Source organism: Sinocyclocheilus grahami, unplaced genomic scaffold (genome assembly GCF_001515645.1).
Source record: "Sinocyclocheilus grahami isolate Dianchi unplaced genomic scaffold, SAMN03320097.WGS_v1.1 scaffold534.1, whole genome shotgun sequence".
In the NCBI taxonomy this organism is placed as follows: domain Eukaryota; kingdom Metazoa; phylum Chordata; class Actinopteri; order Cypriniformes; family Cyprinidae; genus Sinocyclocheilus; species Sinocyclocheilus grahami.
Window position 1 is genome coordinate 1,032,820 of NW_015505713.1, and position 16,885 is coordinate 1,049,704.

Sequence of the window (16,885 nt, forward strand, 5' to 3'; positions counted from 1 at the left end):
TCACCACCGTCGCCTCTGCCCATTTTCGATTATCCAGGAGTGACGCGCGGTGATGCGCTGCCAAGATGGCGACGGCCGGCTCCGCCCACTTTGAGCTTCAAAAACCTCTTCAGGAACCTACGGGTGACGTCAAGGACACTACATCCATGTTTTTATACAGTCTATGGTAGCAGCCTACATGCTGGTGTACTTAGTGGAGTTGTCAGGACGAGCAGCATGAGGGACAAATGGCGCTTTTCCACTGCATGGTACGGCACGGTATGGCTCGGTACGGTTCACTTTTGGGGGGTTTTCCACTGGGTACAGTACCTGGTATCTGGTACTTTTTTAGTTCCACCTCAGTTGGGGATCCAAGTGAACCGTACCGTTACCAAAACGTGACGTGTAAACCCTGCTGATCACGGATTGGCCGGAGAGAATCATCACTACCTGCGTCACTGAACTAAAGCATAGAAAACATATGGTAAAAAAAAAGCATAACTGCACCTTTAAGGACTGTGTTTTTGTATGTATTCTTTTATTATTGTTATTAATAAAATAATTATTACGATCGAAATTTTATAGTGCTCTGTTCTGTTGAGCTCTATTTCCTTATGTTGTGTCCCTAGAAGACGAATCATAATGGTTGGTTTGATGTTTTATTCATACCGATGCTAAATCATGCTAAATGACAAATCATCAGAGGCATAGGACAGCTCTGATACAAGAGGTTCAATTATTTGACGAGATAGTGATCGGAAACTTTTTACATGCATAAAATAATTTTTGTTAAGGTTTGTGTAATATGCGCATATCTGCAAAAGTTCTGTATTGTAAAAGCCAGTTTGTAATTAAAAAGTGAAAACAAATTGGTCTCAACTGGTTCTCTTTGATTAAACCGCTCTAGGCTTGAGTTGGAACAAATGTACATGTATATTTAAGAACACTTTCATGAAAGATCTGAGGTGTGTAGTATAATGAAGGAAGGACGTTTATTCATGTCAACCATCTGTTTTCTGAATAACAACGGTAGTCAACCTTGTCAACATTTTTGGTGACCTTTTACCCTGAGGGGTTTCACCCTTGACCTTGGACCACCCAGGCATGTCATGTTAACCTTTGACCTATTAATAATCTCCAGATGTCAAGATGCCATATGATTTTAGCATATTTGGATTTCTAGTGTTGACCCGTGACCTTATAATTATCTCCGGCTAGCAATATGACATATGGTTTTAGTATATCTGGAATTCCGTCATTGACCCATGACCTCCGGAGGTAATATGAGGACTGATTGATTTTGAACCTTGACAGGTAAAATTGAACTTTTCAGGTTTATTTTTGACCTTTTACATTCAGAGACATCTGTTGACCACATGTGGGTATCCTGCCTCATTCCATCTCATGGTCACTCTACAGTCATGTGAGGGAAGAAGGTATAGGTCGAATCTAATATAGAAAAGACTGGAATATACGAAAGACTGGAACAAAGCAAAACATTTACTATAGTTTAACTAAATGAATAAATATAAATCATCTTACATTTTTCCAAGAACGGTGTAGCGGATCAACTCAGGGGGAAATATGAATAATTAACCATAACTAGTTATAATTAACTATTCATATTTTAGATCCACTGTAGATATTTAGCTGACCCCTCAGGGTCAACTGTCTTGTCAATTCTAAGAACGTTAATTTCCTGGTTAAAGGAAATAACTTTCTTACTGTACAATTCTATAAGTTTGTAACGTAAATCTGCATGATTATTGACTCCGGTTATGAGTAAACAATGAACACGTCAAGTGTGATACAAGTAAGGTTTTATTAACTACATAAACACTTAAACTAGTCTAACATACTACATAAACACATTAAGCCGGTCTAACATACACATACACACACACACACACATACAGTTGGTATAGGAAAGGGTTAAAGTTTAACTCAGCATAGAAAGAGGCATAAAGAATGGATTTTATGGAACACTTTGCATGTATATTCAACAGATCAAAGCCTTCAGGGATACGTCAGATTCTGAGTTCAAACACACCTTTGTAAAAAGGTGTAACTGATACTTAATGTATCAATTAATAAGACTAAGTTTGATACTTAGCGAGTCTCGGCGGTCTGAAAGAGATTCCTGATGCAAATCTTAAAGCTTCCCGTAGATCTTTGCTGAATTCGGGTCGATGAAAAGAACCAGTTTGAGTCAGTGTCACTTGATGAATGGAAAGGACTAGGCCGAAGAAAGGCCTGGCACAGATGTTTTGGTATCCTGAAGCGTTTTTCTCACATCTTCATCTTTGCTTCTGACCGAACCACCGACTGAGGCGGGTCTCTTGAAGTGTGGCCTTTAAAGCCTGCAGAGATTCACGCCTCTCAAGATGGGCTTGCCCAATGGGGAAGTCCGGAATCTCAAGTGGGAGTTCTGCGTTTTTATGGCCCTTTGTCTCTAAGCATGGTATTTTGCATATGTAATTCACTTGGGTGTTGATGCAGACATTAGTAATGATTCTTAGAACATCAATATGTTGCAGAGGTATCAGCATGTAATATGCACTCTCAGTTAGATCATCCGAAGACAAATTCATAGATACTAGACATGGTAGAGTTACTTCTATGAATGAGTGGTTTATCGTAAGCATGAATAAAAATAGTGTATAATACAACAGATTAATACAAAACAGCAATAATATACACAATGGCCTGAAGGATATGTGGATTCAATCAAAGAAAGGTTTTCCTATGAATTAATTAGTAGAACAGTCCATTTCTCCTGTGCATTTGTACCCCTTAGCTCTGGAGAAAGCAGCTGAGAGCCGGCTCGCATTCCACAAGGTTGTAAATGTATCGGGTTACCATGAAACCAGGGTCTTGTTCGGCGTCCTGGGGTGTTACAAAGTATTTGTGAAATCTAGCTAACAAAATATATATTGTGTGTTGGAGTGGTCCAGACGCTACAACGGGAAAAAAGATTTCCTTGTGCAACGATGTCCATCTTGCGAATGAAATCTTCACAAAAAAGTGCTTAGTTTAAGTTGAAATATAAAACCGCAATGTGACCACACAGCAAAAAACAGTGTGTCACGCAACATGACAGGGTTGGGGCTGCTTAGAAGCATCAGATATGGGTTATAGTTTCACATAGGAAGCAACCCCTAATGTTTTGCTCATTTTAAAAAGGACAGTAGGTTTTTGTGTGTGCAACACATGTGCATCTTCAAACACAATTGTGTCGTCGACATCAGAGACGACGTTTCCTCATAGAGGATGCTAGCACAGAGGCCATTGTTCAAAATACTGCTTCTTCAATGAATAATATCAGTGGAAATATAAAATCTCAAAGTGTCTGTCATGTAAGAAAAAGTTATTGGTCGATAATAAACACCAATGTCAAAATAAGTAAAGGAATAAAGATTTTAATTTTAACAGGTCAAGCCATAAGGGATATTGTGGGCCCCGACATGCCCAGGCATGTCAAATTGCCCTGTTTTATGGGAGGCTTTACATATGGCGCTTTTCCACTGCATGGTACGGAACGGTGCGGTTCGGTATGGTTCACTTTCGGGGGGTTTTCCACTGGGTACAGTACCTGGTACCTGGTACTTTTTTCAGTACCACCTCGATTGAGGTTCCAAGCGAACCGTACCATTACCAAAACATGACGTGTAAACTCTGCTGATCACTGATTGGCCGGAGAGAATCGTCACTACCTGCGTCACTGAACTTGCGACACAGAGACACAAAAGAACCGCTAGATTTAAGGGTGCGTTCCAAACGGGATATATCGCCCTCCAAAGGGCACTTCGGAGTGAAAACAATCATGGCTGCCATATTGAAGGGTCATTCCAAACCGAAGTGCTCAAAACTGGCCACTTCAAAGGGCCCTTCGGAATGAAAGATTTCGAAGGGTACAACTGATGGACACTTCGGGCTCCCATGATCCTTTGCGCAGATTCTTTGCATGATGATGGCGCCTCCGTGTTGATGACGCAGAAGCGCTCTTCAAGAAACAGTTGTTTGGTCCCCTACACTAGGGTGACCATACGTGCCATTTTCCCAGGACGCGTCCTGCCCAGGATTTCTATATTGCCTAAAATATCTAGGTTTTGGCTTTGTTTGCGTGTGCAGACTGATCGGTGTATAACATCAAAATACCTCGAGAGCATTTTGAAAGCATAAGGAACCATCTGTATGGTATTTTGATGTCATACACCGATCGGTCTGCACACGCAAACAAAGCCAAAACCTAGATATTTTAGGCAATATAGAAATCCTGGCCAGGACGCGTCCTGGGAAATGGCACATATGGTCACCCTACCCTACACCCTTCAACCCTTCGAAGCTCTCACTCCGGAGGGGAAGCCCTTTGAAGGGATTAGGGCATAGAGATGAGCCCTTCCGAATGGAACGCAGGGTAAATCAGCACAGCCAGCGAAGGATCGAACGCATCTGTTTTGAATGAGCGCACCTTTTTTTAACAACCAAAAGGTTTCGTTGTCTGTTGAGGAAGTACAGACGTTCCTCTCGTTGATAGCAGAGGAGCGGATCCAGCGAGAGCTGATGGGGCGACGCAGAATGAAAAAGTTTTTCAGGAGTCGCGGCAGTAGAGGCGGCGCAACTATAACGACATGTGAATAATCCCGCCCACTCTAAAGCGGTACTGAACTGCAGTGGAAACGCAAACCGAGCCGTGCCGTGCTGTACTGAGCCGTGCCGAGCTGCGTCGTACCACGCAGTGGAAAAGCGCCATATACATAGACATAATGATTTTTATACTGTATATTCTATAAACACAACCCTCATAGAAAACTTTATTATATTTCTTACATATACAGTATATATATATATATATGCATATTACATATACTTATTATTAATAAATAAAACAAACATGATGTATAATGACAAAGCAAAAGCTTTCTTTTACTTTTAGCTGAAAACATTAAAAAAAACTTAAATTTGCTTTACTTTTTTTGAGAGCAGAAGTAGAATGATGGAACAATGATGGTCATACCTCAAATGAAATGTTTACAAAAAATGCATTTAAAGTTGAATCATGAACAAATCTCACAGACCCTTGCCTTGTCCATTGTGAAACTAAGGATCTGACTACTTCAGACCCCTACAGAGACGGGAGGGGTGAGGGAGGAGTTACAGACCAGATGATCTGAGATGTTAGTCTGTTCACTTTTTCCTAAGTGAATGTTTTAAATGTGATACATTTATTTAAAAGTGTAATATTACTTTAAAGTTTAAATAAACAGTGTCCCAAAATGACACAGAAAATGAAAAAAAACGGTGTCCCTTTTTCCCAAAATCAGAGATTGTAGGTTTTGTACTACACTTTTTTAAAAGTACAGTCTATTTAAAATTAATTAAAGAGTGGAATAGCTCTTATTTTCTGAGTTTCAGGCACAGTACAAATATGCGATACAGGGATCCAGATGAAGCTTCTTTACCAAACAGAGAAAACAATATGGATGTCATTATCACCTGTAAGTATGTTTTAACATGTTTTATTCAATATTTTTGCATGAGCATCATGGTTTCAAGGGCTTTTTTTTTTTTTTTTTACTAATACCTTAGAAAGGTGGGATAATTCCAACCATTTTAGTCATTGTGTTTTAGGTTTGATCCACAAAATAGGCACCACTACAACCAGTTGTTGTGTTTGTCTTAATCATTTGTTCTTTAAGAAATTGTGTGGTGAGCAGTTTTTTGTCCTTCATCAACAGAATACCAAAATTGTTTAACATATCTGAATTTGTCTCAATTGTAAATATATGTTTAGCTTAAATATTAGTTTTTAGTCATTTACAAAGGTAACATGAATAATGCTTATATATACTTTTAAATAATTATGATAGAGTTACAGGTGCCTGTAAGCAGTGAAAACTTGAGTTGATTGATACTCAAGCATAACTGATTGATAAACAAGAGTTGGTTGATACTCAAGCGATCCTCTGTTTTGCCTTTTAATAAAACATTGTACATTTATACCTTTCATAGATTAAAATGTGTGTGTGTGTGTGTTTGTGTGTGTGTGTGTGTGATATGCTCTTATGGTCTGTTAAAATTGTTTATTCCTTTACTTATTTTGATATTGCTTGTTCATCATTAAATTCGGCTGATACCTTCATCTCTCACATGAGCGTAGAGTGACAGTAAAACACCATGAGATGGAATGAGGCAGGATACCCACATATGGTCTGCAGATGTAGCCGGATGTAAAAGGTCAAAAATAAACCTGAAAAGTCGATCTTCATATTACACCTCCCGGAGGTCATGCGTCAATGACAAAATTCCACATATAATAAAACCATATGTCATATTGGCGGCAGGAGATAATTAAAAGGTCACGGGTCAACGTTGTAATTCCCAATATCCTAAAGCCATGTGGCACATTGACCCCAGAGATTATTAATAGGTCAAAGGTGAATGCAACGTGGGTGGTCCAAGGTCAAGGGGTCAAACCCCTCAGGGTAAAAGGTCATTAATCTAAAAATTTGACAGGTAGTCCAGCATAGTGACAACTACTGCAAGTTGATGCAATGATGTATCCACGTTTTAATAAGCCTCATCAAGTACCCCAGAGTGCACCCCCAATCCTATTGGTCTGCAGTGCTGCTGAGTGGTTTACGTTTGAAGCTCCATGTAGCTTTGTATTTCTGTTGTTTTACTATCACTCTCTGTTGTTATAACTTAATTATCACCATACTTCTGATATTATCTAATTAATTTGACATTGTTTGCTTTTTAATCTAAGCCACCAGTGCGGCGTGTTAGCATTCCATTAGCCTGTTAGCTTGTCATTCGTGCCTACCGTTTCTTTTCTCATTCTGTCGCTCCGTTTTTCACAAGTTCATCAAACAACTGTGTTAAGTTGGAATCATTCAGCAATCAAGGTGATTCATGGCTTCTACTCCTGTTATTGTCACTTGCTCTGCTTGCCACATGTATAGTGTAGCCTTCTCTGTCAGCAGTGAGAGATTCACATGTGATAAATGCAAGGAAATAGTTGGGCTGACAGAGGAGATTTCAGAATTAGAGACACACATCCAAAATGTAATTGTAAGAATGTGAGTGTCTTAGATATGGCTTTGGATGTGAATAGTTTAGTCCCGTACATAATTCAGTTCTGGTTGCAGAGCCTCCTCAGCAGGGCAACTGGGTGACTGTGAGGCGGCATTGGCCCTGTCCCAAATCGCACCCTAAACCCAAAGTCCATACGTTTGTGACGTAATGCCACTTTTACTGCCGGTAGAAGTCTGCCGCAGAGCTCGCCTCAGTGTGTCCTCGTTTGAAGTGTGCATACTGTAGAGGGCGAATAGCAGCCACAAAGGGGGCGCTCGTGAGCACCCTTCTGAAAGCTAAAATGACGAATCGGACATCCAATGGTCTCGTGGACTTAACGGATACACGCACACAGCATCCATTGTAAGTCCAGAAGTGCACATGTATTGTGCCATTTGGGACAGGGCCATAGTCACGGGACAAAACACCACTCTTCAGTTCCGATCAAAACATTAAAAAGGTTCTCCCCACTCAGTGACGCGACCACTGAGTAACCTGATGAAACTGCCCTAGTTATTGGCGATTCAATTTAAGGGTAACAATTTAATCATGTTCAACAAATAAAACAGATATAATACAGATAAACAAATGATAAAGCTTGGCTGAATGGATATTAGATCCCTTTTTTTTAGGAAACACTATTTGTAGATGATATGATCACAGATCATAACCTGTTTGATGTTTGTGTGCTTGACAGAAACCTGGCTAAAACCAGATGATTACATAACTTTACACTCCAAGATTACTGTTATAAACATGAGCAGTGCCCAAAAGGTAAAGGGGGAGGTGTTGCTACAATTTATAGCAATGTTTTCAGTATTTCTCAAAGGTCTGGTTTCAAGTATAATTAGTTTGAAGTAATGGTTCTTTAGGTAACATTATCTATTCTAGAGTAATACGTGTTAATGATAAATCCCTATTGACATCTGTACTGGCTACTGTATACAGGTCAGCAGGGCACCATATAAACTTTATCAAAGAATTTGCTGATTTTATTTTTTTTTGTCTGAGTAACTGAGTTAGTGGCTGCAGATAAAGTCTTAATTATGGCGATTTTAATATTCATGTAGATAATGAAAAAGATGCATTGGGATAAACTTTTATAGATATTATTTACTCCATTAAGGTTAGACAACACGTGTCAGGATTATTGTCATAATCATACTTTAAATTTATATTTATTTATAAATAAATATATTTATATTATCATATGGAATTGATGTCAATGGAAGAATTTTTAAAAAAGACGCAAAGATTAGTCTGTATCATTCTTATTCTGCGGTCATCGTAGCCACCCAGATCCAGTCCATATCCAGATCAGATGGTCACTGCAGTCACCCAGATCCAGTCCGTATCCAGTCCAGATGGTGGATAAGCACCTAGAGACGACCTTGACAGCCCTGAATGTCAGCTGGGCCCCAGAGACAAATCCTCAGCAAAGACCTTGTCACCTAGACGGCCATCGCCACAGACCACGGGAGCCAGATGAGTCCTCTGCACATTTCTGACTTGTGTTGCAGCCTGAAATTAAACCACGCCATGCTGGGTTCGTCTGGCCAGAGGAGAACTGGTCCCCCAACTGATTCTGGTTTCTCCCAAGGTTTTTTTCTCCATTTCTGTCACCGATGGAGTTTTGGTTCGGCTTGGTTATGGCACTTTCGGGTTCTTCAGACTGAATACAGCTGTTTTACATTAGCGCTTCATTCATTTGCTTCTTCATTTATAATTCACTGTATTTTAGTAATGGACAAACACAAACATAAGCGGCTGATTTTAACGTTTTAAGCACAACCGTTTTTTTGTTGTTGTTTATGGAGAGGAGTTGTAAGTTGCCCAATGCTTCACATGCATTACTTGGTATAAAGTGCTATTAAATATTATATATTGCTATTATACAGGTGCATCTCAATAAATTAGAATGTCGTGGAAACGTTTATTTTTTATTTAATTCATTTTAGTAATTCAACTCAAATTGTGAAACTCGTGTATTAAATAAATTAAGTGCACACAGACTGAAGTAGTTTAAGTCTTTGGTTCTTTTAATTGTGATGATTTTGGCTCACATTTAACAAAAACCCACCAATTCACTATCTCAACAAATTAGAATATGGTGACATGCCAATCAGCTAATCAACTCAAAACACCTGCAAAGGTTTCCTGAGCCTTCAAAATGGTCTCTCAGTTTGGTTCAGTGAATTGGTGGGTTTTGTTAAATGTGAGATCATCACAATTAAAAGAACCAAAGACTTAAACTACTTCAGTCTGTGTGCATTGCATTTATTTAATACACAAGTTTCACAATTCTGATGGCACATGTCTAAACACATCTACAGTATGTAGAGAATTTACATGTTCATTTTTACCTATATTTGAACCTACATTTTCGGTTGTCCTAACCTACATATTTATGCTTATGTGTTGCATTGCAGATGACTGAGTAATATAATATCAAAATGCATTTCATTCTAAATGCATTAAATTATCATATTTAAAGATGATTGTAAAATACCTGGATCAGTGTATTTGAATTGGATACAGATAGAACATTAAAATGACAGCACATAGAAATGTGAAAAACATGTTTGCAAAAATGCAGTAATTCTTTTTTTATCAAAAAGTTACTTATAAAACTAAAAAACAAATTGAACTCAACTGGCTTATGATTCCCTTCAAGTAAACAGTCCCATTCCTGATTTAAAAACCAACTGGAATGTAATAGTAAAGAATAGACTGCCTTATAAATGCTGTATGCTGTAGGAGCTTTCAGTGGTTCACACTGGCAGCAGGACCAGCATCTTCCTCATGGCGACTTCTTGGACGGGCATCTGTTTGCTCCTGATTCCCTGACTACTAACCTCATTATTCACAGTAAGCAGGATGGTCATCTTGTGAAAGCTAAAAGCTGTTTTTAATCAATTATTGTGGTGGTTTTATCAGCTGTTTGAACTCTCATTCCAACGGCACCCATTTACTGCAAAGGATCCGCTGGTGCACAAGTGACGTAATGCTAAATTTCTCCAAATCTGTTTTGATGACGGAACAAACTCATCAATATCTTAGAATGCTTGAGGGTGTGTAAAATATCAGCAAACTTTAATTTGTGGATGACCTACTCCTTTAAAGTATCTTATGCTAACTACCTAAATACATCAAAAAATGTTTAAAAAAACTAACTTTGGTCCTCATCTGATCCCCTTCTTTCGTCCATGGTTGCAAAATCTACATTATTGATGATTACGCAGACACCACGTGGAATTTGTTCTATTTTGTATTGAGAGACCTGAAATAAAAGCACATATGCACCTCAGTGGAACAGAATATCCTTGATTGCCGCATTTACAGTAGGCTGAATCTTTCAAATATGAACTTCACCTCCTGCACTGGAGAGGTGTGTGGCATGGCTGGAAAAGCAATAACGGCATGATCCTTTAATTTTGGAAAAGATGCCAATATACAGTCCTGTCTTAAAAGGTCTATGAACTGGCGACAAGTATCCTCCCCCTTTCCCATGAGTGTGTCAAGGATTTTGATGACTTTCTCCTCTCTTTTAGTAATATCTGAGAGGTTCCTGTAATCACGTTGAGTAATAAGATAAGCCTCCTGCACATGCTGCAAGATGATTTCAGGATCTTCAGATAAAGTCTCCAAGAGGAAAGTTTTATTGTGGCGAATTCTGTTAAATGATTCTTTTTCTCCCATAGTTTAAAATCAGCCCTGAAGAACTGGAGAGAAGAAGAAGAAGAAGAGAGAGGTTAGTCTATGTAAGTTAATAATTGTCCGCAAAGCATCTTCAGTACAGTGAATTGTTCTTATTCACCTCAAAGCAAAGATGCATGCTATACAATACAGAGTTAAAAAGTAGTCAATAAGCTAATAGCCAATAGTACTGACATGGACTAAGTGAAACAAAAGCTCTGCTCATGCATTATTAACACCAAGTAATACAAACCAGCTAAGTGGCAGCTTGTGCACGCAAGTTTGCAAGTTGCACAAGCTTGATGTTCACACAAGGAACATTTCATGTTACAGCGTTCAGGTGAGCCATAAGTTCACTATTATGTTATAAATGTTTTGTATTTTGTTGGTGCAAAATGTTTTGTATTTTGTATTTAATCTGTATTTATGTTATCTGTATGCACCAAGGGTCTGAGAGTAACGCAATTTCAATTCTCTGTGTGTATGTGCTGTACTTGTGGAAGAATTGACAATAAAGCAGACTTGAACTTGAACTTGAACTAAATTTATTTATTAATAGTTCGACATGGAATACTTAACAATTTACTATTATGTGTTTAAGACTTGAGTATTAAATAGATCGGTTTACGATTTGCTGACGAACCGGATAAAATAAAACGGGTTTATAGAGCAGTTTCTCAACTATTTTTTGCTTTCGCTTTCCTGTAACGTAATTAGGCTACTTTGAACACGGAGAAACTGTGGCTGTAGCTAACTTATTTGCACCATATATACAATTATACATATCGCAGCCTATCTAATGTGCAGTAATAGTAGCATAGACGTTTTTAGATTTGTTGTTGTTAATAAATACTGTTACATTTACAATTTTACATGTAAATCACCTACCGTTTTATCAGATGATGTTTTCCCTCGAAAATCGCGTGGCCGTGCCTTGAACAATGAGTGTGGGGTTGCCAGATATTCAAGGTTGCCAAGTCTTCTGCTGGATTGACGTCGACCGCTGTAAATAGTCAATGAAACAGTAATAACTTAACTTTTTATATATATATATAAATATATATATATATATACTTTATTTACTGTAATTGTAAACAGAATTTACAACAAAATAGTCATTCTTGAGAAGTGGGACAAAACAGGGTGCAAAATTTTAAAAATAAAACCTTGTACTCACACAAATGAGACTACATTTATGTATCTTATATGTACTAAGCTACTGAGCTATGCTTTGATACAACCTCCCAACTTTTCTCTATTTTTCATAGTATTACCATACATACTTGATGGGGTTTTAAGCTGTCCCACTGGCCCACAGCTGTGTGCATGTACACGGTGTGTAGAAAAGTGTTTGTAATATGTATAAAACGAACTAAAAATTTAATAATGAATAAAAGAAACATAATTGACAAAAAAAAACAATTACTGAAAATAAAGCTAAAATGAAAACATATATTAAATTATATAACATAAAATAATACTGCCACTGTATGTTTGTATTGGGGTTGACATGCATGCTGTCTGGTAGATGATAATGGTATGACCTGTCCATAGGTATCGCTGTTTGAAATGCCTGAACGTACACCTGTGCCAAAGCTGCTTTCTGACTGAGAGACGCAGCAGGAAACACAAGCCCTCTCATCCTGTACTGGAATATTGCACTCAGGTGTGCAAACAAGCATATGATGTTTTATATATATTAACTAGGGTTTTTAGTTCAATGCCTTGACTTAGCATTTGTCTGTTTATTCATTTAGAAATATTATAGAATTTGAAATATTAGACATTCAGCAGCTTTTCATTATAGGCCAGGATTTTAATAACAACATAAGTGCATCCATAGCAGGATAGAGTGATTTGAGCTGTAGGCTGGAATAGGCAAATTCAATGAAATTCATTAAATAAATAAAAAATTATATTATTTTAAGCCATTGGGTACTAGGACACAGGAACCATTTTACCATTTACCACACATACAGTATACCACCATTATGTATTCAAAAGCTATTCTCAGGAAATTAATATGTGCTGTCAATAATTAATGAATTATTTAAAATATAAAATGACAAAAAATAGTAACTGACAATACTTCTACTCTTTTAATTATGCTATATACTGTATATTATGGTTATACACATTATTCTTTGTTCAGCCATCCTGGAAGGAGTCAATGGCGTCACTGGCCTCTAGTGCTCGACACGCTTTGGTACCTCGACACGCTCGGAGAGAAGCAGAGAGGAAGAGAGCCCTGAGAGCAGGCTCTAGTGCAGAGCTGCAATACAGGTACACATTTTGCGTGTATACCATGTATTTTTCATTGATGAAATACAGCATATAGATGATTTCATGCGTCTATGTGTCTTTGCAGTGCCCCTTCTCCAGTGCTGCAGTCTGTAGCAGATCCAGGCATGCATAATGCTCCTGAAATAAGTCTGACTGCCACCCCTGCTGTGGTTCCAGTAGAGTCTAAAGGCCTGCAGACAGAGGAGACAGAGATTCCTCAGGTTACTTGCCTGCAACGTTTCACATTATAGAGTGCAACAAGGGGTTCCTACACTCTCAAAAATGCTGGGTTAAAAAGGGACAAAACCAGCTATTGGGTTGTTTTGACCCAGTGGTTGGGTTGTTTTGAACCCAACCGCTGGGTCAAAACAACCCCATAGGTGGGTTTGTCCCTTTTTAACCCAGCATTTTTTAGAGTGTATAAGAAAATTTCACTCTATAGATTATCATAATGATACATAATAAATGATGCCCCTGGGTTTATTTTTTTACCTTTATTGTGTTATAGAGAGAAACAGCTATTCTCCAAAAAGGCCTCAGTGTTACTCAGAAGGCCATGAGGGATCTGCAGAGAGATAAATGGTGGGCCCAAAATAAATCTTTTGAGTATTAAAAAAGGGTAGTCTTGTGGACCATGTTTTTGTAATTGTATTTTTGTATTGGGCCTCAGTGTGTTTGTGATGTTATGATTCAGGCTCCTGGAGAAAGAGTTTCAAGTGTGGAGAGTTGCAGCCCAGTCAGAGCATGATTCACTGGAGGACAAATGTACTGAGCTGAAGACCATGATGGAGGCACTGAACCAACATAACCAGCATCTGGAAGAAGAACTGGACAGAGTCAGACATGTGAGAGGGGTCATAAAGAGTGCAGTCCAAAAATATCTGGGCCTAAATCGAAGATTTCTGTATTTGAATGATTTCCATCAGATTTAACATTAACTAAGAAACTAAATGTAATGCATATTTGTCAGTTATACATAAAGAAACAAATAAGAAACATGTAAGATTTCTATAATTGTACTAATAAACTGAATGTGTTTTAAATATATTTAGAACACATTCAGTTTATGCACAATAACCAGGTTTCATATATTTATCAGCAATAAGCTAGGCTTACATCCAATTTGTTTCAATCTCATTTCCCATTTTAACTAATTACATTTTGCTTGTTCCACAGCTAGCCATATTTTATGTTAACCATTTTTAACTGAATACATCAATGCACATTTATGCTGAATTTAATATAATTTTGTAATATAAATGGATGTTTAAAAATATACATTTTATTTTAAAAATCTAATAAATGTAAATAGGTAATAATAAACTATGCCATGATTTTGTAAGTGCATTTCCTTTACGTTTCATTTAAATATGACAAATATAACATTAGGTTTATTGGTTGATGTTAAAACTGTTATCCAACTGGATTGAATTTTTAAGCAGATTCAAGAGATGACAAGGAACATATAACAGGTTCTTTAAAGGGATAGTTCACCCAAAAATGAAAATTTTTGTTTTTGTTTATCTGCTTACCCCCAGGGCATCCAAGATGTATGTGACTTTGTTTCTTCAGTAGAACACATATGATGATTTTTAACTTTAACTGTTGCAGTCTATCAGTCGTATAATGCATGGCAATGGTAGCAAAATCTATGAGAGTAAAAAAAACATGCACAGACAAATCCAAATTAAACCCTGCGGCTCGTGACGACACACTGATGTCCTAAGACACGAAACCGAACAGTATTTATATAATTTTTTACCTCTAATACACCACTATGTCCAACTGTCTTTGGGCGCCCGCACAGCATCCGGTTCGTGAGGTGTGTACACGCTCTGGCGTAGTTTACGTTAATGGGTGTGTTGATATCCAGCCGAAGAGCAATCAACCATAACTTCAGGCGAGCAGGCTCAGAAGCTGGGAATACGTGGAAAGTCACCACTCCCGAATGAGTTCACGCGAGAGAACGTAATCTTTTAGTTTTAAGTCGGTTTGAACAATTCGGATAAGCGCAAGTAAGTACCATTTTGATTAGCCGTCCTACCTACAATGACTGTGCACTATGTAAACAATGAGTGACGTATACGCGCGAAAGATCACTTCCGGCGCTTGCGTAAACTACGCCAGAGCGTCACATCAATGTGTCTTCACGAGCCGCAGGGTTTAATTTGGATTTGTCTGTGTATGTTTTTTTTACTCTCATAGATTTTGTTACCATTGCCATGCATTATACCACTGATAGACTGCAACGGTTGGAGTTAAAAATCATCAAATGTGTTATACTGAAGAAACAAAGTCACCTACATCTTGGATGCCCTGGGGGTAAGCAGATAAACATCAAATTTTCATTTTTGGGTGAACTATCCCTTTAATAGTTTTTTTTTCATTGTCACAGATGTGTGTGAGGGACAGAGATCAGCTAAGAATTGACCTTTCAGACCTTCAACCAGAACATGATGACAGCATTAGTGAAAACGACTGGACTCAACCTGGGTGTTTAAAACCTCAAGACAGCTCCAGTGGAGAAGAGCAGGTTCAGGAGGGGAGGGAAGCATATCAGGAAGGAAGAATAGAAGTGGATGAGGAGGAGACTCTTTATGAGGTATCAGAAGACATCTCCACAAATCTGGATGACACAGAAGAGGATGTCCATACAGTTGCAGGGCAGCAAGAGGAAGTTGAGGAGGAGGGGCTACAGGAGGAAGAGGAGGAGGAGCTACTGCATAAAAGACCAGATCTTTCTTTACTTCATCGATCCATGTCTGATTTAGCTCTGGAAGAGCACTCAGACTCAGATGACTCAGAGATGGATGAAGAAGAGGAACTTTGTGAGCTTGTACAGCGACTTCGAAATGAGCTTTCTCTATATACAGCCACAGGTTTGTGCCGTAATTTTTATAATACTTTGTAGCATTGTCTATAATTAGTTACATATCCAAAATGCAGCAAATGCTTTTAAGGTATGTTAATAAGTTAATTTAAATATTCAGTAAAAATAATATAAAATAAATATATATTTTTGTGGCCGATTTTTGTTTTCTCTCCATCAGGGTCGGTCAGTCAGCAGAAAGAAAAGCTAATGACGGCAGCAGAGGGAGTGAGAGATTCTGTTTCTCATCTCGTCACTTCTGTGAGAACCACCAGTTTGGCATGATGGCAGCTAAAATAACTTTCCCTTACCTGCAAACAATACAAGCCAATTTCCATCTCTCATTGCATCACAAGGTTAATCATAACAGCAGATGCTCACAGTGGACTGATGGTTGACAATTCACAATTTAATGAAATCTAAAAATAAATAGGTTCCGAGATTTATTTCACTATTTATATGAAATGAGACATTGGTTAATATTAAAGAGGCACTGATACTGACATTCAGATGATACAGAAAAGGCAATAATTATATTCTTGTTACTATGAAAATATTTGAATATAATAATAATTGAAATAATTTGCATAATCATTTCCCACTGTTCAGGACAAAAGTGCATTTGTTTTGATTTGGGTCTTTCTGGGTTTATTGTGAGATAATGACCAGGTGACCCTTAATTATAGCCCATTCCAATAACTTATCAATATTATAGACCATTGCAATTTTGTCTAAAAATATAAAATCACAGTAAAACTAAGGAAAAAGCCACAACATATAGCAAAAAATATATAGGCCTACTGTTTGATTAGATAATTCTTGACAAAAAATATAAATACTAAGAGAACAGAACTATAGTCTATGGATTATAGGTAAATGAGAAGTCGTTATTTAAGAGAGTTTTTGAAACAAAATTATTTAGAATACACATACTACAAATATGAGCATTTGTAGCCGAGACGAGCAGAAAAAAAATTTTCA

The 16,885-nt window shown here is 37.8% G+C and overlaps 1 protein-coding gene across 1 annotated transcript; it reads left to right on the top strand.

The window, feature by feature from the left end:
* Positions 1–12,295: 12,295 nt before the first annotated feature.
* Positions 12,296–16,541, top strand: LOC107555407 (dystrotelin-like; the record flags this gene model as incomplete). The annotated part of the gene is made up of 7 exons (XM_016238185.1): positions 12,296–12,418; positions 12,905–13,035; positions 13,121–13,256; positions 13,544–13,617; positions 13,730–13,880; positions 15,431–15,914; positions 16,086–16,541. Coding segments are annotated over 7 exons (1,203 nt in total), but the record flags the coding sequence as incomplete, so codon positions are not given.
* Between the last annotated feature and the right edge of the window lie 344 nt (positions 16,542–16,885).